The following is a 21,456-nucleotide window of genomic DNA, read 5'->3' as shown; positions in this document are numbered from 1 at the left end:
ACATCCAAGGCAAAGCACATGTTAAAGTAAATGTCTTTAAGTGCAGTTGTTAGTAATGTTAAATTACTATAATTCAAAATGGACTTTGTATTACTGGTACATAATCCAGGCTTTTGTGTTATATGTGAATATTGATTGGTTCAGTAAATAAATGATGCTCATTAATATATAAATGACTATATAAACAAATAATTTAGATTTCTGACTTTTTGAAAGAAGAAAAGTTGACATAATAGTAGTAAGTACTAGTTTCTGGCTAGTGGTGTCTCGAGCCTTTATGGTGGTTCAGGTCTCAAGGTCTCAATACTAGAACAGAGTAGCACAAGAAGAGACGATCCAATAAGTTAACAAACTTCCATGGCACACTAGCTAACGTTAGCCACAAAAAGCTAAGTTTTATTTCTTTTATATTTCAAATTATAATTCTGTTTAGTTTAGGTTTTTTCTTTTATTTTCATCCAAAAGTTAAATCATGTCAACTGGACTTTTTTCTTCGTGGTTTGAAAGGTTTCGCTACTTATCCAAGCAGCTTCTTCAGTCTAAAGCCCCTTTCAGACATGCACGGGAATTTCTGACATCATCCTGACTTTGTCAAGTCGGGGTGCATGTGTAAATGGATTCTCCTAATATTGTCTGGAGCTCACACACCTAGAGGATTGAGCGTGTTTAGGGTTGTAATCATTACGTTACTCTATAACTCCGCCCTGTTCTCACCTACTCAGGCTGGGTGAGACCTACTCTGGATGATAGAACTGGGTCCCTCAGACTGAAGGAGTTGCCTGAAAAAGTAGCGAAATGTTTCCAACCAAGAAGTCCAGTTGACATGATTCGACCACCAGATAACCAAACCATGGTTCCACCTGCCCTGGTTGGCACTAGTGGGATGATGTTCCTCTTAGAGATCATTTGTCATTCTGGTCACATTGCTTAAAGTGTGAAATAGCCACTGTTGTTCTCCTTTGGCCAGAGAAACCAAAGAGAAGTACTCGAGGCCGTCTACTGTGTGTCTAACTGGAACAATTATCCCTCAACACTAATCAGTCACTTAGACTTACACTTACTGCGACTGTGGCACAGGAGATACAGCAGTTGTCCACCAATCCACCACATGTCGAAGTGTCCTTGAGCAAGAAACTGAACCCCAACTAAGTTGCTCCTGGTGAGTGTTGGCTCCCCAATAGGCGCATGATTGTGTGATTGTGAGTGTGAATGGGTGAATAAGAACCAGTGTAAAGTGCTTTGAGTGCCAATAGGTAGAAAAGCGCTATATAAGTGCAGAACTTTTACAATTAAAAATGGGCAATGGCGCAGTGCATCTTGGGTAGCTGTGATCTTATTTTAGCAAATGGACTGTTGAAATATAAAGTTCAAGATACTTTACCGAGGAAGCTGGATAAGGAAGCAAATGGGTCCTGGAAATGAGAGAAATAAATACCCTTGATATGTAAAAATAGATAGATACTTTATCCATCCCAATGGGAAATTCACAAGTTCCAGCAGTATCTACAACAGAACACAAAGACTTCAGTAATCTTAATGACGTACTAGTACAAACATTTCCCAGGGTGTTTCCCTATCTTGTTTGTTGTGACAAGCACAGGAGAAGGAGTTCACAAATATTAAAACTTGTATATTTATATAGTTTTTAATCTCTCCTATTTTATGCTTTATTTATATACTTGCCAACTCACACAAGCATTCTCTCAGTACTGTAGAGAGTTAACCCTCGGAAGGCACACGTTCGGTTTAAGATAACGTAGCAGGAGGAAGATGCGGTCCAGATGCTGCTATCTGTGCCATGAGATGCCTGTTACCTGCGCCAACCTTGTGACTTCCACTGTTTCGCTTTAAAGTTAGAAGGTTGAAAAACTGCACTGCTTTCTGTGCCAGGCAGGACAGTAGTAGTGGCAGTTAATAATGCAGCAAGCATTCACCATCCCACTGTGTTTTTAAATTGGATAATTTAAACACCACTGCATCTTCTACCTCCACCACTATTACTCTTCATTTGCCATAGAACATTGCTTCTGAGATAATCTTACATTTTAAAATGCTCTGTAGAAGTAGTAGTGGCTTTGTCTTTAGCTTATGGCAGCACAGACTAAACCAGCCAGGCTCCTGTTGCATTGTACACAGGAAAATGGAGTGATATTATACATAGGATGGAATAAGGCCATGGTAACACTTCATGAATGAGCATTATTAAAATGTGTGCAGGCACAGGTGCAATTGTGCGAGTGTAACTCGTTGCAAGCTGTTTCCAGGTGCCAACCCAGTATCTGACTGTGCGCTATGTCCCAGACATTCTCAGAGGAGACGTGTCTCACTATAATCAGGCTTCACCTCTCCCACCGCTTTGCTAGGTGCCTTCAGCCGAGGTCTCTTCCTGTGCAAATCTACTTGTAGGGAGAAAATATACATTTATGTCTCAGTGTTCAGCTACATGGTTCCAACAGGGCCATATTTGTGGTATATGTGCCAGTCCGTTAAGAGATGGAAGCCATGATAGATGGTGCAGCATTTTGGACATTGGACAACAATGGAACAAGAGGACATTAGCTGAGAAGGGGCAAAATCTGTTCTGTCCTGCAAAGATGTTGAGTGGTACGATCTTCTACCATCCACATTTTCCAGCTCCCCAGTTAACACAGGTGTGGTCCCAGCTACAGGTGTATTGCTGGATATTACATACATCCTTCTGTCAACAATAAATAGATGGTCAAATAATTATCATATAGTTATGTGATTTTCTCTATGAACATATAAATGCTGGGTGTTTTTAAACATAGCCTACTGTGCATTTCCATTTAAAAAAATGTTTTTTCAAGGCCCGTAGTCTTTGGAAACTGCTCATATGTTCCACGTTTATCCTGAAGGAGGACGACATACAATGCTTAACCAGGTCCCATTTCCAGTTTGATTGTCATGTATTTGTCTTGTTGTAATGGTCCTTGAAGCCTTGAGTAATTCCACTTCCACCCTGGGCCCGACATTCAGACAGTCATGTGAATCTCTGATGGTCACAGTGCCTTTGTGGAAGGGACTTGCGTGCACACATATTGGTGTGTACACGTATTCCTTGGTGATCATGACTATCAGAAAGTCATCTTATCGTCTTGTGTTAGTGACTCAGGTCTTCATAACCCCTGTAAAAATGTTTTAGTCTTTGCTTGTGTGACCTGCCAGCCAGTACAGTGTTGATCCCTGCTGGGTGTGAAGGTCCCAGCATATGAGGGTGTTTGGGTTTAAACATGGCATTCTGTCCCAGATAATAGGTAAATCCTGTGTGGCAGTTTCCCCGAGTATCAGCTCAAACATATTTCCTGCGGAGCTTATGAGCTGTCAGTTGTCGACTGTCAGCTGTCTTGGTTGCAAGTTGCCAGCTAACACGTGTCACAGGTTTCTAGCCCTTGACAGTCTCACTTACTGACGACTGAGTAAACTGGAGGCAACACACTTAATGACTCGATGGGAACCACTGGACATTCTGGTGATAGACATACACCACAACTCTCCCAAGAGCAAGAACCGTGTGTCTCGTGTATTTTTGTGCCAAAAAAAAAAATATGGCAGCAACCAGGAACTTTGAATTTTTAGCTTATTTGATTTGTGCCTAAAAGAACAAAAGATAAAAAAAAAAATCGCAAAATCAAGGATGTAAAGGTGACGACAACGGGGGTGTAGAATCTACAGAGGGAAATGAAGGTAAAATAACTTTACAGTAGGTCTGGATCAGTTGTGTTATCGATGTGTAGTGGCTGGAACTAAGGACTAAAGACTAGAATCTTTATACAGCTCACACACACCGACTGAGCCAGGACCAACTAGGCCCAACCATCACCACCAAATCAGATTCATAACTGGCAGTACACTCATTAAGTGTGTGGCCGCTTTTAGTGATGATCTGTGCCAAGCACTGACGAGGCCTGTAGTCAACTGATGCGCTGTGCAAGATGCGCTTTCCGTATTAGTTTCTGGTTGTAGATGGAGATGAACCCCACATTACTGATAGTGAGAGGGCTGGGCCATGCAAACTTGCCTAGTACAGTGGTTCCCAGCCCTTTTTGATTTCCAACTATCTCTGCACTACCCACTGACCCCATCCACGACAATTTTTTTTGTCTATCCTCACTCCACACTCATCTAAAATGGTACCTTCCAGCTTTTGATTAACAAATTCCATCATTTTCTAAATTAGGCCTGTTTTTAACTATGATCATAAAAACCACGAAACACACAAAACTGATCCTAACCCTGAAAGTAATGAAGCAGTTTCCTTTCCCACCACCGAAGTGTTGACTGCACACATGGTTGTGAATGCGGGTTGTAACTTTTCGGCCAAACCTCACAATTTGGATAGTTTTCAGGCAATAAATCACAAAATTATTACATCGTTATTACATTACAGTTATTACATTTTGTTTGTTTACAGTTTGTTGGTGCTGACATATCCAGCACTGTGTAGTTAATTTTATAAAATCACCTATTACAAGTTAGAAAACGGTTACAATAATTAACTAATACATTTGTTTCTGTAAAGTGCCTTGAGATGACTTTGTTGTGAATTGGCACTATATAAATAAATAAATAAAGAATTCTTTTGTAAAGAAAATAAATAAATAAAGGGTGAAACATCCAAGAGGGATGATTCTTTCGTTTACTCACTATAAGTCTAAGCTGTGAGACATTAGGCTCAGTAAACACCTCCAGCCTCAATATACTTGTCAACATGCTTGGTGTCATGGGTGAGGCATCGTATGTGCACTGTGCCACATGATAAGGATGCATTTGAGGGTGTGCAAAATCTGGATCCCTGTTGTTTTTTGGGGGGGATCAGGTGTTGAAGATCTTCAGCAACGGGTTTTTCCTGACTTTGAGGACATTTACAGTTGAATGCATTTGTCCATCTTTCTTTTTTGAGACAGATGCATCCAACAATTGCCAAGTTTCAAATTCCACGGCTTGATTAAGAGGTCTGACTGATCTTGCATCCTGTGTCTGCTGAAGGCATTTTGCTGGCTCTTCATGCTACATCACTGTTCTTTATGAATGAGAGACAGCAGAGATGTCAGCATTGCAGAGTGGGAAGGCTTTTATGTTGCGTTCAGTGTCAGTCGTGCTACCCACTGAAACCCCACTGCCATGTCCTGCCCTGAAGTGCCTTTCTGTTTATTTATTCTCAAACTACTGTTGTCATTCCATCAGCTCTGCACAGAAGCTTTTTGGAAAAAGAAAAAAAAAAAAAAACACCTTCCTGATGGTTTACAGTGAAAGTGCCTGAGTCTGAGAGAAATGTGACAGAAATTGCTTTTTATACGTCAGAAAATGGGTCATATTCACTTTGATGATTTGCATAATAGCAAGCCACATGTCATCAGCGCTGCGGATTTCTAAAGCGTGTTCAGGGGGATGAGTTTGACTCTCAAACAGTGCAGCTGGTAGATCAGAGCTCACTTTACTGTGGGACACGAAGCCAGTCTGATGCATCACAACAAACATTAATGACATTCAGCAGCCTGAGATTTGACCACAGTGTTACTCGAATGAAACCAAAAAAACTTGTTTGAGCTTCTCATGGATGGAAAATGAAGGACTGTGGAGTAAAGCAGCATTGTTAGAGAATTCAGTCTCATTGTCACACACTGGGTACTCGTCATGAAAAATGTGAACTGTACAAGTTAGCACTGTAATATAAACACTGCACTGTCTCCAACTGTTCCATGTATATTATGTACAAATATCCCAGTAACTTCCTAAAAAGCGTCTAACTAATCCAAGAAGCTGCAGCAAGAGTACTTAGTGGAATTTGCAAGAGATCATATTTTGTCTTCGTTAGCTTCTCTCCTTCTCTCTATGCAGTGTGTTCGAGTGTCACATTTGGCCCAGATGGAGATGGTGTAAGCTGATGCAACAGTCAGCGTACATAGCTGCTACTTCTTTGATTTTGGCTTGGTTTGTTTTTGGATTTAGTTCACTTTGATGAATCAAGGCCCAGAGTTTTAAAGTTGGACTCGCAACATCAAGTCAGAAAGACAGAAATGACTCTTCTTAATGAGCACTAATAAAGAACTTCAATTATATCCTGACTGCAGCTATCTATCTAGTATCTAGTAAATATATATATCTTTTACTCATTATTCATTCTAATGAGTATCTGCCCAACATCCTTTCTTTTTCAGTGTTTTGGGCCATTTAGTAAAAACATAAGAGAGTACAGTTTAATGAAACCTTAAATTCAAGGCAAAAGGATAGTTTACATTTTATTTGACCTTATTATTTACAAGTAATTTTTAAAATGTTTGTCATTTTTTTTATTTTGGTAAAATAAACAACAGACAGGAAATGCTATTGATTTTTCTAGTCCATTAAGAATTCCTTTACAGTTAGTGATTACTTTGGTTTGCACTCAAATTTCTCCCAAATGTAAAAAGCTGACAGGAAAAAAACAAAAACAAAAAAACAAATACATTAAAAAGTATTGAATTGAAGTATTGAATTTATCATATAGGGGGGTGCGGTGGGGGAGTGGTTAGCACTGCTGCCTCACACCAAGAGGGTCTGCGGTTTGAATCTGCTTGCCATTTGTAGCCCGTCTGTGGGTTTCCTCCCACAGTCCAAAGACATACATATTAGGTTCATTTTTGAGGTGTGAATGGTTGTCGGCCTGTTTAGGTCTCTTTATTGGCCCTGACATAGACTGGAGACCTGTCCAGGGTGGACACTGCCTCTTGCCAAATGACAGCTGGGATAGACTCCAGCCCCTCTGTGACCCTAAACAGGATAAGCGGTTACAGATGATGGATGGATCTGACATTTACCCACTAAAGTGTACATTATCAAGTGTATCTATGAGCTAGACTAACGGTACTTATGTGTTCAAAGACTGGACTTCCCTTGAGAAAGATGGCAAAAAGCTAAGATTATTGTGGAGAATAGGATCTGTAGTTTTACTGTTTGGAGCTCAGACAAATTAGCATGAACAATAGAGAAAACAATGATTTTAAACACAATATTTTGGTATAAAATGTATTTGTCTTTAAACATTGTGAGCTTGTGAGACTCCTCAGCAGACATCCCTCTGTGCTGCGTTTCAATTAAAGGTCAGGCTAAATGAAAGAAACACCTCCCTGTATCAAACAGTACAGTTCAATAACACATGCCTCACACAGGGAGTTTCTGGACAGTCCAATTTGTAAATGATTCAGGAAAAAAGGCCACTGGAATCCGTTTGAAAATGAATTATTCTTGGTAGATAAGAAGTATAAGACCCTATAATTGAAAGAGGTTGATAGTTTTGTGGTTGGCGCTCATCAATTGCTGCGTGTCCAGTACTCTTTGATCCAATCCAGACCCTCCTGTGTGGAGCCTGAAGAGAAAAGAGAAATTATTATCAACATACATAGAGCTTTTCCTGCCTAGGTTCCATAATTAATCAAATTGAGAGATCAAAGATCAATCACTCACCCAGTGGCTTGTATTCACACCCAATGTATCCCTGGTAGTTTTGATTTTCCAGTGTGTTGAACAGGTAGCTATAGTTGAGCTCTCCAGCACTGTTGGGCTCATTCCTGCCTGGAACCTGAGCAATTTGAACATGACCTGGGAAACATCACAACATCTCTTATTAGACTGCTGCCTATTTGTGGTTTTCATCTTTCTTACCTCCAGCAGCTGGACTCAACAGACTATTTGCATCATACCTCACCCTCACTGACCAACGGAGTTTCCTTGCAGAGCTAAGTTTGACCAATAACAGACCTGCATTTTCAGGCGAGAGAAGACCATGTGTTTGCTTAAGAGTTGCTAATAAAACAGACTGTCTACCATCAGGAGAAGCCATGGATGTTGAAGTAGGCAGGCCTCAGGGGACCTAATGGACTGCTGGACTCACCCATTTACTTTCAAGACTTTTTATAGTAAAAATGAAACACAAAAATATACATAGAAAACATATTTAAAGGAGTAGAAATGCATGTCAATAGATGATTACGTATGAGGATCGGTCGGTTAGACGTTACCTTACACCTAGGCTACTTCAAGTGAACATGTAGGCGGCTAATATTGTTACCCACAAAGTAGTGAAAGTAGTCATGGGATCTGCTGCTCATACAGATGATGCAGGATTTAAACTCCAGAGAAATGACGATGATGAGCAGGTCGGCAGCTGCTCATCATGGTGATAAGCAGCTGTTTTGGTTCTACAGATTATTCACAAGTAGAAAACATTCAAGACAGTAGCCAATCTCCCAAGGACTGGATGTCCCATCACATTCACCCCAACATCAGATCATGTGAAGCTCAGAGAAATACAAAACATCCTGAAAGTAGGGAAGTCGTCCAACCTAGAAGTAACAAATGCATGGACCAGTTTTTCGGCATCACTTTGAGACAGGATGCTCCTAATTTTGGCAATGTTCCGTAGGTGGAAGAAGGCTGTTCTAGAGATTTATTTTATATGTGAGGTAAAGGACAAATCCTGGTCAAAAATAACTCCAAGGTTCCTTGCAGTAGTACTGGAGGCCAGATTCATGCCATCTAGAGTAACGAATGGTTGGACATCACATTACTGAGATTTTTAGGACCAAATAGAATATTTTCAGTTTAGTCTGAATTTAGAAGTAGGACGTTATAAGACATCCAGGCCTTTATGTCTTGCAGGCATGCTTGAAGTTAAATATACCTGGATATCATCTGCATAGTAATGGAAGTTTATGGAATGTTTCATAATAATTTTGCCTAAATGAGACATATACAGATTGAAACGTATTGGTCCTAACACAGAGTCCTGTGGAACCCACAACTAACTTTTGTACATATAGAAGATTCATCATTGACCTGGACAAATTGGAATCTGTCTGACAGATAAGATTTAAACCAATGCAGTGTGGTTCCTTTAACCCCAAATCTATGTTCCAGCCTTTGTAATAAAATGTCAGGGACAATGGTGTCAAATGCAGCACTAAGGTCTAGTAGGATGAGTACAGACACAAGTCTATTATCTGAAGCCAAGACAAGGTCATTGGTGACTTTCACTAGTTTATTTTTTCTACTATTATGTACTTTAAATCCTAGAAATCTTCAGACACGTTATTCCTGTACAGCTGGTCACATAATTGCTTTGCAACTACTTTTTTTTTTTTTTAAGTAGAGGACTGATTAAACTAATTTTATAGGCCTTTGCAACCTGTTTCTAAAGATAGATAAATCAAATCTAATATGAACTATTAAAGATAAAATATCTTGAAGCAATTTGGTTTGGACAGGGTCTAAAAGACATGTTAGCTTTGAAGACGTAATAGCTGAAGTTAAATCAGAGAGATCTATGGGTAAAAAGCAGTCTAACAGGGATTGGGGCCTTATCAATGACTCTAACACTGCTGTACGTGAAGATCTATCTGTAATATTTGGGGGGAGGATCTGGTAAATTCTCTCTCTAATAGCTACAATTTTATTCATAAAGAAAGTCATGAAGTCATTGCTGCTCAGAGTTAAGGGAAAACTAGGCTCAACAGAACTATGGCTCTTAGTCAGCCTGGCTACAGTGCTGAACAGAAACCGGGGGTTGTTCTTGTTTTCTTCTATTAATGACTATGGCTAAATGAAATTCTTCTAAATTTCTGGAACGTCACTGACTTTCCAACTTTCGTGTTGCCTGTTTTAAGTTGCGAGTTTGTGAACTATACCATGGAGTTCAACTCTTCTGGTTTACTGCCTTCTTTTTCAGAGGGGCAACACTATCGAGTATTGTACGTAGTGAGGCTGCACAATTGTCAACAAGATAATTTATTTCTGCAGGAGTAAAGTTAAGTTGCACCATTGGATTGACACATGGTAAAACAAATGGTGGAATAATTATTTCTTTAAATTTGTTGACAGCTTTTTCACTTAAGCATCTGCTATAGTGGAATTTTTCCCTAACTGCTGTATAGTCCGTTATTGTAAATTCAAATGTTATTAAAAAATGGTCAGACAGAAGAGAGAAATATGGTTAAATTATCTGTTTCAATTCCATACGTAAGGACAAGGTCTAAGCTGTGACTAAAACAGTGAGTGGGTTTATTTACATTTTGGGAAAAACCAATTGAATCTAATAATGAATTAAACGCAGTGCTCAGACAGTTACTGTCAGCATCTACATGAATGTTAAAGTCACCCACTATAATGACTTTATCTGTACTAAGCACTAAATCAGATAGAAAATCAGAAAATTCAATCAAAAACTCTGAATAAGGGACTGGAGGACGGTACACGGTAACAAATAATAGTGGTTTTTGAGTTTTCCAGTTTGGGTGTGAAAGGCTAAGAGTAAGGCTCTCAAATGAGTTATAACTATGTTTAGGTCTAGGAATTATTGATAAGCTACAATGGAAGATTGCTGCAACTCCTCCACCTCGGCCTGTGCTTCTAGGAACATGATAATTAATATGACTCATTTAAACTGACATATTCTTCCTGCTGCAACCAAGTTTCAGTGAGACAAAATAAATCGAATTGATGATCATTTATTAAGTCATTGACTAACAAAGTTTTAGAAGAGAGAGATCTGATATTTAATAATCCACATTTAATTGTTTTGGGTTTTGGTTCTGTAAGAGGAGTAGTCTTAACTTTTATTAGGTTATTATGATTAAATCCCCTTATGTTCATTTTTGGTTTAAATAGTTTAGGTGGTGGTGAAACAAAAATAGTCTCTATTGGGCAAAGAGCAGTGTGGTTAAGATAATATAATTCATTAAAATAATACAATTCCTTGGGTTAAAAATTATAGTCCATAAGAGCAGCATTTTGTTGAATTTTAATAACACTCCTGCCTGTATGTGTCATTATTCAAAGGTCCCTTACTGTCATGTCAACGTTTTAAGCTGCAAAACGTCTGTATTAGGCCCTTCAATGTTTGGAAAAATTTACTTTCTAAATATAAAGTATAAATTCAGACTAAATGTTAAATGTTCTGCACTTATATAGCACTTTTCTACCTATTGGCACTCAAAGGACTGCTTCTTATTCACACTCACACACCGATGGGGGAGCTGCTATGCAGCTGGCCAACACTCACCGGGAGCAACTAAGTTGGGGTTGAGTGTCTTGCTCAAGGACACTTCGACATGTGACTCGAGGAGGTGTGGATTGAACCAACAACTGTAAGATTGGTGGACAACCATTCTCTGGTTTTATCCTGACCTGTGATCACTATATAAGTTATGCTTCACAATTTTACTGTAGTATATTCTTCTCTATTAAAACTACAGATACAACAATGAATCTGTTGAAATTCATTAAAATTTTTATATATATTTATATTTCTATATATATTATAAGCTCACATTTCAAAACAAATTCTGTAGTTGATTTAAAGCTAAGATCCCTTAGATACAGGAATAACACTCTGATATTAGTGTACGACCCTTTCTACCAGCTGAGCTGATTTTCTTGAGACAAAAGTGAGGCCATCTGTCTGAAAGCTAAAGCTTGGTCCAAATTGGGTCATGCAATAGGACAACGATCCAAAGCAGACCAGTGAATCCACATCAGAATGTCTGAAAAATAAAATAATCAAGATCTTGGAATGACCTAGTCAAAGTCCAGACCTCAACCCCATTGAAATACTGTGGGACCTTAAGTGAGCTGTGCAAAAGCAAATGTTCAAAATACTCAATGAACTGAAGCAATGTTGTAAAGAAGAATGGGCCAAAATCCCTCCACAGCGATGTGAGAGACAGATAAAGTCATGCAGGATTGTTACTTTGCTGCTAAAGGTGGATCTACAAGCTATTGAATCATGGAGAGTACTGTCTTTTGGATTTCATCATTGTTAAATTTATAATGTTACAGTAAAAAAAAGTTGTTCACCTGAGTCTGTATTTGCCTAATACTAAGATCTTTTACAATGAAATGATTTTTAATATGTTTTTACAGAGAAGAAACACACAATGACAGGAGGGGGTACTAACTTTTTCTTCAGTAAACACTGATGCATACTACACAAACAGCTGATGTAATCCAGTTGTTTTTTGACCGGGAACTGACACACAACTTCAGTGATGAACTGAAGGACATTTTAATGAGAAGAGACAATTCCAAACAATGACGCATTATTCAGCTTTATTCATGCTCATTTAATCCTCATTTGTCATTAACCTACCTATACATTTGTGCACTATCCAATTTGATCCTCTTCTGCTGAACTTTACAAAACTCCATCTATGCTCTATGACAAAGTCAAACAAGCTAATGCTGAATGCAGGTGGATACACAAAGAAAATGAAGAGAAGACAATTAATGTTGGTTTTAGAGTCTGTATGTTGATTGTGGACAACGGCATGAATATATATAAAATGACTGAAGATATCCTTTTAATGGACAGTAAGAGTTTTTGGTCTTTTGGCTTATCCCCTAATTTCAGGGTGGCCAGAGCAGATCATTGGTCTGCATGTTGATTTGTCACATTTTTGCGCCAAATGCCTTTCCTGATGCAACCATCCCAATTTTACCGGGCTTGGGACCAGCACTGCACGGTTAGGGATGGGCATGGGCGGTTCGGAGTTCAGTGTCTTGGCGGTTCGGAGTTCAGTGTCTTGGCCAGGGACACATAGGCATGTCGTTGGGTAGAGGCGGGAGTGAACCTCGGGGTGGCCACTCTACCAACTGAGCCACTGCCACCCCCAGTTTTTGCATATTAATCTGCTAGGTAAATATATCTTAAAATGGAAAAAAAACAATCTATACACTATGACCCATTATAAAACTAAAACTAATTTTAGCCCTTAATTTAATATTTTTGTGAAAAGCTGCCTTTGCAGTAAATACAGTTCTGAATCTTCTTAACTACAAGCTTCTTACACCTGAATTTGGGCAGTTTATCCCTTTCTTCCTGACAGATCCTCTCAAGATTCATCAGATTGAAAGACAAGTGTCTGTGAAGTGTCATCTTCAGGTTTTTCAACAGCAGTAGCTTTTTTCACCACAAATATATGAACAAAAAGGGAAGTATCACTCATGCTGAGAACACCCAAAACAACCGAAAATGCACCTCAGAGAACAAAATGGAAAAACAGCAAAAACATCCCTCTATCCATAACCTAAGACAGTTTTTCTGTTAATGGCTACAATGTGCTGAAGTCCAGGCAGGGTACACCTTAGACAGACTGTCAGTCAATCACTGGGCTGACAAAGAAGGACAGACAACCCAGAGTGTTAGGGGAAACCCACCGAAGCACAGGAAGAACATGGAAACTCCACACAGATGAGCACTCACAGGTCGACCTGGTTTTTCACTGCGGATCTTCTGCAATAAAATTTAATTTATATACTAAAACTGAACAGCAACAATACACTTAACAGTGCTGTTTGCTGAAAAACACAATCCATCCTTTTTTTCCTCTGAATAGTGTAGGTGTGACGTGATGATAGAGGAAACCTATGGCTTTTAAATCCTTCAGCATGTCCTTTTTATTGGATACAATTATTGTTACCAGGAACAGAGCTGTAAGTCATGTTTGCCTGGTCTTGTCTGATGTCTTAATTTTTGATGCTGTCTCCAAAAACTCTTAACTTTACTGCCAACATCAGTATTAGATCTGCAGTTTAGATAATCCGGTGACCCATGGATGTCACACACAACACTAGAACCATCCTTCTGGATTCAGAGCCAGCAGTTCTGGCACTGGTCTGAAGTTCTGTGTAATCCTGATGTTCTCCCTAAATGGTCATAGCTAGAAATCTAAACAAAGTCGAACACCGTCCAACAGCAAGCCAAGGTCAATCGCCCACCATCTAAGATTCAGGCTTTACAAAACCACATAGTGACAGTGGAGAAAAAAAAATCTGATCTGAGTTTTTCCTTGCACTGCCAGTCTCTACTGACAAAGACCTTGCCTTGCAAAATATTAGTAGGAATAGGTTTTCTTGGAAATAACTTTTCAAGGAAACAATAAAATTAGACAGGAACATTTCAAAACTAATATGTGGGTATTTGAGCTATGTTTTTTGTAGGTTAGCTAAAAAGAAGGGGGACACTGAGAGGACTGAAGACAGTAGACAACAGTACAGGGAGATGCAGTGTAAGGTGAAGGTAGAGGTGGCAAAGGCCAGATAAAGAGCATATAAGGACTTGTATTCTAGGTTGGACACTAAAGAGGGAGAGATGGAAATGATGTTCAACAGGTTAAGATGATTAAGAGTTAGGAAAGGAGGATGTTGAAGAGGATGAAGAGTGGAAAGGCAGTTGGTCCTGATGACAAACCTGTGGAGGTATGGAAGTGTCTAGGAGAGGTGGCAGTAGAGTTTCTGACTAGTGTGTTTAACAAGATCTTGAGAGGATGCCCAAAGAATGGAGGAAAAGTGTACTGGTGCTAAATAAGGGGCATGTGCAGAGCCGTGGCAACTACAGTGCATCGGGAAAGTCTTTACCACCTTTGCTTAATACTTTGTTAAAGCACATTTGTGCTAAATGTGCAATTACCAGAGGTCAATTTTGAGTGAAAGTAGTGGAAGCTCGGCTAAGGGCAGAGGTGAACATTTGTGAGCAGCAATATGGTTTCATGACTAGAAAGAGTCCAACAGACGCAGTATTTGCTTCGAGGATGCTGCTGGAGAAGTACAGAGAAGGTCATAGGGAGTTGGATTGTGTCTTTGTAGATTTAGAGAAAGCGTATGACAGGGTGCAGAGAGAGGAACTGTGGTATTGTATGAGGATGTCTGGAGCGGCAGAGAAGTATGTTAGAGTGGTGCAAGAGACAGTGGCACTGAAGAAAAGACAGGAGGCAGAGCTGGAGGTAGCAGAGCTTAAGATGTTGAGGTTCTCTTTGGGAGGAGACGAGGATGGACAGCATCAAGAATGAGGACATCAGAGGGACAGCTCATGTTAGATGTTTTGGAGATAAAGTCAGAGAGGCCAGATTGAGGTGGTTTGGACATGTTCAGAGGAGAAACTGAATAACTGAACTGAATATATCGGTAGAAGGATGCTGAGGTTGGAGCTGCCAGGCAGGAGGTCTAGAGGAAGACCAAAGAGGAGATTTATGTATGTAGTGAGAGAGGACATGAAGTTAGTTGGTGTGAGAGAAGAGGATGCAGAGGACAGGGTTAGATGGAGGCAGATGATTCGTTGTAGTGACCCCTGAAAGGGAACAAGTGAAAGGAATGCTCCTGTATGTTTTTTCCATCCTGAGAAATATAACAGCTTCATTAAAGGATTTGTAGGCCTTAGGAGGTCACCACTCCTACATTGATGTTCTGTGGGGTTCAAACTCTGGATTTTAGACAGACTTGTCCTGGAGCCACTCTATCCTTATTCTGTCTGTTTGCTTTGGATCCTGGTCATACTGAAAAGTTAACCAACAGTCCAGTCTAAGGTCTCATGTAATCTGGAATAAGTATTCTTGAAGAATTTCTCTGTAACTTGGCTGAATTCCTCCTTCTAGAATTCAGACCAGTCCTCCTGTCCCTGATGCTGAGAGCTCCCAGTTTGGTCAACTGAGTACTGGTGATTCCAGACTTTAATTAAGGCCACATTGCTCCTAAAAACAGTCAAAACTTTAGAAATGGTTTTATGTCCTTGGCCTCATCTGTGCCAAAACACAGTTTTATCACAGAGATCTACAGAAGTTCCTTGGACCTAATAACTTGATTTTGATATTGACATAGAGTTTTATTTATGGGAGCTTAAATACACCAGTCTGTGCCTGTCTAATCTACGTTCAGATCAACTGGACACAGTTGGATACTATTCAAGTTCTAGACCCAAAAGAGAAAGAAAAAAGAATTCACCTGGACACATTTCAGGCTGCTAATGTCTTAAGACCTTTGTAACCTTTGTACCTTTTTCTTTCAAGTGCCTTTGTTGTTATTAGTTCTAGTGTAAAGACTAATTGGGAAAAAAAATCATTCTACACAAGTCTCCATCATACTGAAGTGTACATACAGTGAAGGGTCTGAATACTTTGTGTTGTGACGTTATGTAGATTCCCACAGTTGTCAGTTAAGTGATGGGAGGGGATGCATAACCTAATCTTACTCTCTCAAGACCCTCCATCCATATTATGAAAACCCAAGACTGAGGGGACATATAGAGATTCATCCATCTATACTTATTTGTTTATTGAGGTTATTAAAAGGGTTTAAGACCACTGACAGTAGTGAAGGCTATATACAGATGCCTAGATAGCTACAGTAAAGGTGTTAATTATTGCAATAGGAGAAAATGTAGTGGAAGGTTGAAAGCAGAAGCTTAGCAGCATCAGTTGAGATTTAGTGCAACTGATTTTGTAGACAAGAAACCAAATTCTTCAAAAGCATTTCAGGATTATATCAGGACTCAAGAATCAACCGTAAAAGATAAACAGGGGGCAGCCTTGGCTGGGTAAAAATTGGGTAAAATTATGTTACTGGCATTCAACATGTCTGAAGAGTAAGAAAAATATGTATTTATCATTTTTCTTGTATTGTGTGGGAGGCCAGATTCCTGCTGTGTTAAGACTAGACTTCAATTCAACTTTATTTAGATAGCACTTCACATAATATAGTCAAAACTATATTGATATATAGAGAAAACTCAACAAATCCCACTTGAGCAAGGGCAAGACAACACTGGAGAGGAAAATGTCCTTTAAAGAGCAACACAGAGCAACAGGTTGTTAGGACCAAAAGCTAGACTGCGTTAACGTTTATTCTGTATTCATGTACAAGAATATTATTATATGTAGAGGTTTCACTGTTACTCACCAATTACGGGGAGATACTTGTGTATGTTTTGTGTCAGGTTTCCATCCATTATTTGCCAGTGAAAGATGTCCTGAAACAGTTCAGACATTAAACTCAAATGAACAGCTTCATGGTATTTTTTTCTTTGATTTTTCAGTGAACACATATTTCTAAATAACCCACCATTTGAAGCTTGATGTTTGGCTTTCTGACTTTTTCCAGGATTTTAGCTGCTGCAGACACAAAAGTAAAGATTAGTTAAGACAAGGCTTGTAACATGGAGTCACGCCACTATCAAACAATGTTGTACTCATTATGTGCACACTGCACACTATTACAACATGATGCATCTCATTCTGCCCGAATAAACTTGCTGTATTAGAGAACACCCTGTATTGAATCAATGCAGCTTCACAGTATAAGATTACAGGCCAGTCATGCTAATTTAACTATTCACTACAGATATATTTTGGGAATGTCCTATACATGCTTTTTCTTCCATTAGTTCTGTTATATCAACTCTATTTCTGACTTTGATAACAGCAGCCACAAATCAGTATGTAGGGTTGTGTCAGTAGTTGTGAGTGCTGGTCAGTGACTGCATTGTCTCAGTGGGTTACAGTCTTACCTTGATGAGGAGAGTCTAGGAAATATCTGGGGTCTGTAATCCTTGTGTTGATAGGTTCAATCAAACCAGTGATACCTTCCTGTGAGGATCAATGACATGTCTGAACACTTACAGCATTATATGATGATAGTCGAACCAGCATAAAATAGGATATTAATAAAGACACTGATTTAACTAATGAAATGTAGAAGATGCAGAAATATATTGCCAATACTAAAATCTAAAACAAATACCCCCCAGTAAACTGGCAGCTTGTTAATGAGATGGTGAAAACAATGTACATTTGGCATGTTTGTTATATTCTAAAGAAATTGGAAATTCAATCCTTTTACAAAAACTTTGGATCTTGTGTAAAATGTAAAGAAGAGGAGAATGCAATGGTTTACAAATGATTTGAAACCTATTTTTGATTCTGAATGGAACAAAGACAACATATCAAATGGTAAAACATAGAAATGTGATTTATGTGATATGATTTATATATGGGGATATTTCCCCACCTGCAGATGGAGCAACAAAAAACATGCATTTTTGTTTACACCCCATAAATACAGTGCATCCAGAAAGTATTCACACTGCTTAACTTTTTTTAAGTTTGTTTGAAATCTTTGCAAATTTATGGAAAATAAAAATCACAAACACACAAAAATAAGACAACTGTACATAAGTATTTACCACCTTTGCTTAATACTTTGTTAAAGCACCTTTAGCACCAATTACAGCCTCAAGTCTTTTTGAGTATGATGCTACAAGCTTGTCACACCTATTTATAGGCAGTTTCTCCCATTTTTCTTTGCAGTACCTGTCAAGCTCCATTTGATCGGATGGCGAGTGTCGGTGAACAGCTATTTTACGAGCTCGCCAGAGATGTTCAATCGGGTTCAAGTCTGGGCTCTGTCTGAGCCACTCAAGGACATTCACAGAGTTGTCTTGTAGCCACGTCTTTGTTATCTTGGCTGTGTTCCAACATACTCAAACTGTGAAGCGCTTGTTCACTTGCTGCCTAATAAATTTGATTGTAAAATGATATTCAATGTTATGAACTTTGAAGCCAATACAAGAACTTGTTAGAGCTTTAAAAGGCATCATACGCAAATCTTTACGAAATGGGGTCCAACTGTTGAATTCCTAGTTTCAAAGCTGAGCAGAGGAGCCAAAGAACTGGACCAAATTCCAAATTCCTCATTTCAGATGAAAGTAAATATTGCATTTCAAGAGTCTGGAGGAAGAGTTGTGAGGCACAGGATCAAGGTTGTTTGACGTCCAGAGTAACCTTTTCACAATCTGTGACTGTTCGGGGTTCAATGTCATCTGCTGGTGTTGCTCCACTGTGTTTTATCAAGACCAAAGTCAGCGCAGCTTCTATCCACTGACAAACTTAATGGAGATGCCAATTTCCTTATCCAGCAAAACGTAGAATTTGCCCCTAATGCCAAACTACCACTAACTGGTTTGCTGACTTTATTATTATTGTTCTTGATGGACTGGCCAACGCACCTGACGTGAACCCCATAAAGAACTTATAGAATATTGTTAAGACAAAAAAATGAACAACACCAGATCCACCAACACAAATGAGCTGAAGGCTGCTATCAAAACCACCTGTACTTCAATAATGTCTCAGCAGTACCACAGCCTGACCATGTCCATGCCCCAATGACACACTGATGCAGTATCCATCCAAGGTTAAAAAAAATAAAAGTTAGTCCCACCAATTATTGAGTGCATCAAGTATTTGGGATGCACTTGTATATACTGCAAAAAAAACATATAAAATTATTTTGTAGTATATAGAATTCAAGTAAACGTCGCATGAATTATATTTATAGATCTTCCACTTAGTATTACATATATCCCGTAGTATCTTGCTGCAGAAAAGCAGTTTCACTCCATTCTTACTAAGAGGCCTGCTGTACAGAGAAGGTCACATACCTTTGACAGAATGTCAGCAGCATAGTTCAGGTTCTTCACAAAGATGGCCTCCATCTCCTTAGCAACCGCAGGTCTGTGAGAGCCCACAGGAACTCTCCCTGCCATCAGGTGGATCCTAATAATGGAACACAGAAAAGATGCCACGGGTTCTACTAATGCTGCTCCAAGTTTTTTTTTTGTGTTACTGCAGTTCCACAGGTAGCTGTGCTTCACTCTAAAGAAATTTAATTAGAATTTTAAAAGCAATTACTCATAAGCTGATTTGTTTATTAACAACATTTGTTTTGTATTCTGTCTCTTTCTTTTCCCTTGTTCATCACTGCTAGCAAAAGGAATATTAACACTTTTTGCACAGTGCCTTTATATCTAAATAAAGAACCTGATTCATCATGTATAGCTCTGGAACATTGGCATAAGTAAATCCCACCTTTGGAATAATTATCCAAAATCTCTGAAATCCTTTTTAACCACTCATCCAATGATTTCTTCACCTTTACTTTGAAAAAAAAAAAAACCTAAACTCTTTAATGCTGCAAAGTAATAGATATATTTCCGTTATTTTTTACTTTGTATAGCCCTGCTTGGCCTGATAAGAGCCTCATACATCTGCATACTGTAGTATTACAACATGCATAAAGAACATGTTCAGATCTATGTGTATCTTCATGTAAATACAGATCCATAAGTATGTGGACATACAGACTTTCATTTTCAGGGCAGAGTTTGTTCACTGGTCTTACTCTGCTGAAACGTCACCTTTTGCAGTCCAAAGCTTTTGCATATTGCAAAGCCAGATCCAGACCCTGTCTGAACTCTGCTTCTCTTCCAGGAACTGCTCCAAGTCCAAGCTCACCTGCCTTTAGATCTCCTGCAAAACATACATTATCTCTAGCTGCCATAACATTATCTTGCTGATAATCATTAACTGCTCAGTATTAGGAGGTTGAAATGAATAGCTGGTTTACACAGGTAACCTGGTGGGGTGTTGATGAGGACCACCTCCACTCCTGTAGCCTCTCTGGCCCTCTGCAGCTCCTGTAGATCGGAGTCGTAGAGCCAAGCTGCTTCCACAGCCTGAAACCCAGCCGAGGCAGCGGCGTAGATTCTCTGGCTGAAGTCTGGCAGCTCCGTAAAAAGCCAGGAAACGTTGGCACAGAACTTCAGCGGAGCCATGCTGCTGTGACTGGACGGGGAACGACCCCGAGTTCAGCCTGTGGAGTGGACCTTCCCCCCCCCGTGAACCACCGGCGTTAAGCGAGCTACAGTCGAGAAGCGTTAGAGCGGAAACGGACGCTGTTCTGTCAAAGCGTTACAAAATAAAGCATTACAATTAACGTAAGCACAAATTAGGCCTGACGCCAGAAGCAAAACTCGTTGAATGACGTTATATTATTTATGCAGTTGTGTAAATTTCCACTTACATTCTCCCTCTGGATATATTAATTTTCATATCTGCTCTCTGCAAAGCCTTTTTAATCAGTAATAAGCGTTTTATTTTGAAAGTCGCATGTCTTACATGGCCACAGTAGAAAAGTTTGTTATTGTCACATGATTGGTACCGCGCTTCCTGGCAGGTGTAATGCGCATGTGCAATAAAGAAACGTTAAGCGCCTGTTAAACATCAGCCTTTCCAAAGATTTGTATTTATTCCGTTTTATTTTTTCATTTTAATTGATGGTTTTGTACATAAAACAAACACAAAATAATATCGCTTGCTTCCTGCGGTTCTACATGTAGGTCATATGAATTCCTTTTTCTGCATATAGCTCTATTTCACAAAAGTGAACTATCAGAAGGTCAACAGTTTACAGAATTACAGAAGAGACCCCAACAAACCCCTTGATCAAGCACTAGGCAACGTTAAATAGGAAAAACTCCTTAACGCTTACCTTTGTTTGCTTTTGCTTGGGTATTTGGGTTAAAGTTAAAAAGTTGGACATGAACCTCAATGAATTAATTCATTGAGCTAAGTAGACTCCTCTGTGTGCTGCATTTCATAGTTTTTGTCTGATTCTGTAGTACCTATTTGTTGGAGAGACTTTTATGACATTCAGGTTTATTACTTCATTTCAATGAATAATAATTTAAACAGTTTCTCAAAGACACTTTGACATGTGACCGGAGGAGCTGGGGATTCAACCACCAACAGCGGCATTGGTGGATAACTTCTCTACCTCCTGCGCCACAGTCACTGC

At 39.2% G+C, this 21,456-nt stretch overlaps 1 protein-coding gene across 3 annotated transcripts in view; it reads right to left on the bottom strand.

Moving 5' to 3' along the window:
• The window catches only part of hyi (hydroxypyruvate isomerase), a 237,436-nt gene extending 216,896 nt beyond the window's left edge, over nt 1–20,540 (bottom strand). Inside the window, exons 1-8 of one of the 3 annotated variants that reach the window (XM_067513385.1) lie at nt 20,236–20,537; nt 20,018–20,129; nt 19,262–19,376; nt 17,330–17,408; nt 16,885–16,931; nt 16,723–16,792; nt 7,465–7,599; nt 6,248–7,366 (exon numbers count right to left, since the gene is read on the bottom strand). In XM_067513385.1, coding sequence (XP_067369486.1) covers nt 7,311–7,366; nt 7,465–7,599; nt 16,723–16,792; nt 16,885–16,931; nt 17,330–17,408; nt 19,262–19,376; nt 20,018–20,129; nt 20,236–20,434 — 813 coding nt within the window. In that variant the 5' untranslated portion in view covers nt 20,435–20,537 and the 3' untranslated portion in view covers nt 6,248–7,310. Of the gene's footprint in view, nt 1–6,247; nt 7,367–7,464; nt 7,600–16,722; nt 16,793–16,884; nt 16,935–17,329; nt 17,409–19,261; nt 19,377–20,017; nt 20,130–20,235 lie in introns of those variants that run through there. The other 2 variants (XM_067513384.1, XM_067513386.1) reach the window with 2 other exon arrangements.
• Nucleotides 20,541–21,456: the final 916 nt, after the last annotated feature.

Source organism: Channa argus, chromosome 8 (genome assembly GCF_033026475.1).
Source record: "Channa argus isolate prfri chromosome 8, Channa argus male v1.0, whole genome shotgun sequence".
NCBI classification, from domain to species: domain Eukaryota; kingdom Metazoa; phylum Chordata; class Actinopteri; order Anabantiformes; family Channidae; genus Channa; species Channa argus.
The sequence above is the reverse complement of the archived record's forward strand: the minus strand, read 5'-3'. Positions and strand labels throughout refer to the sequence as shown.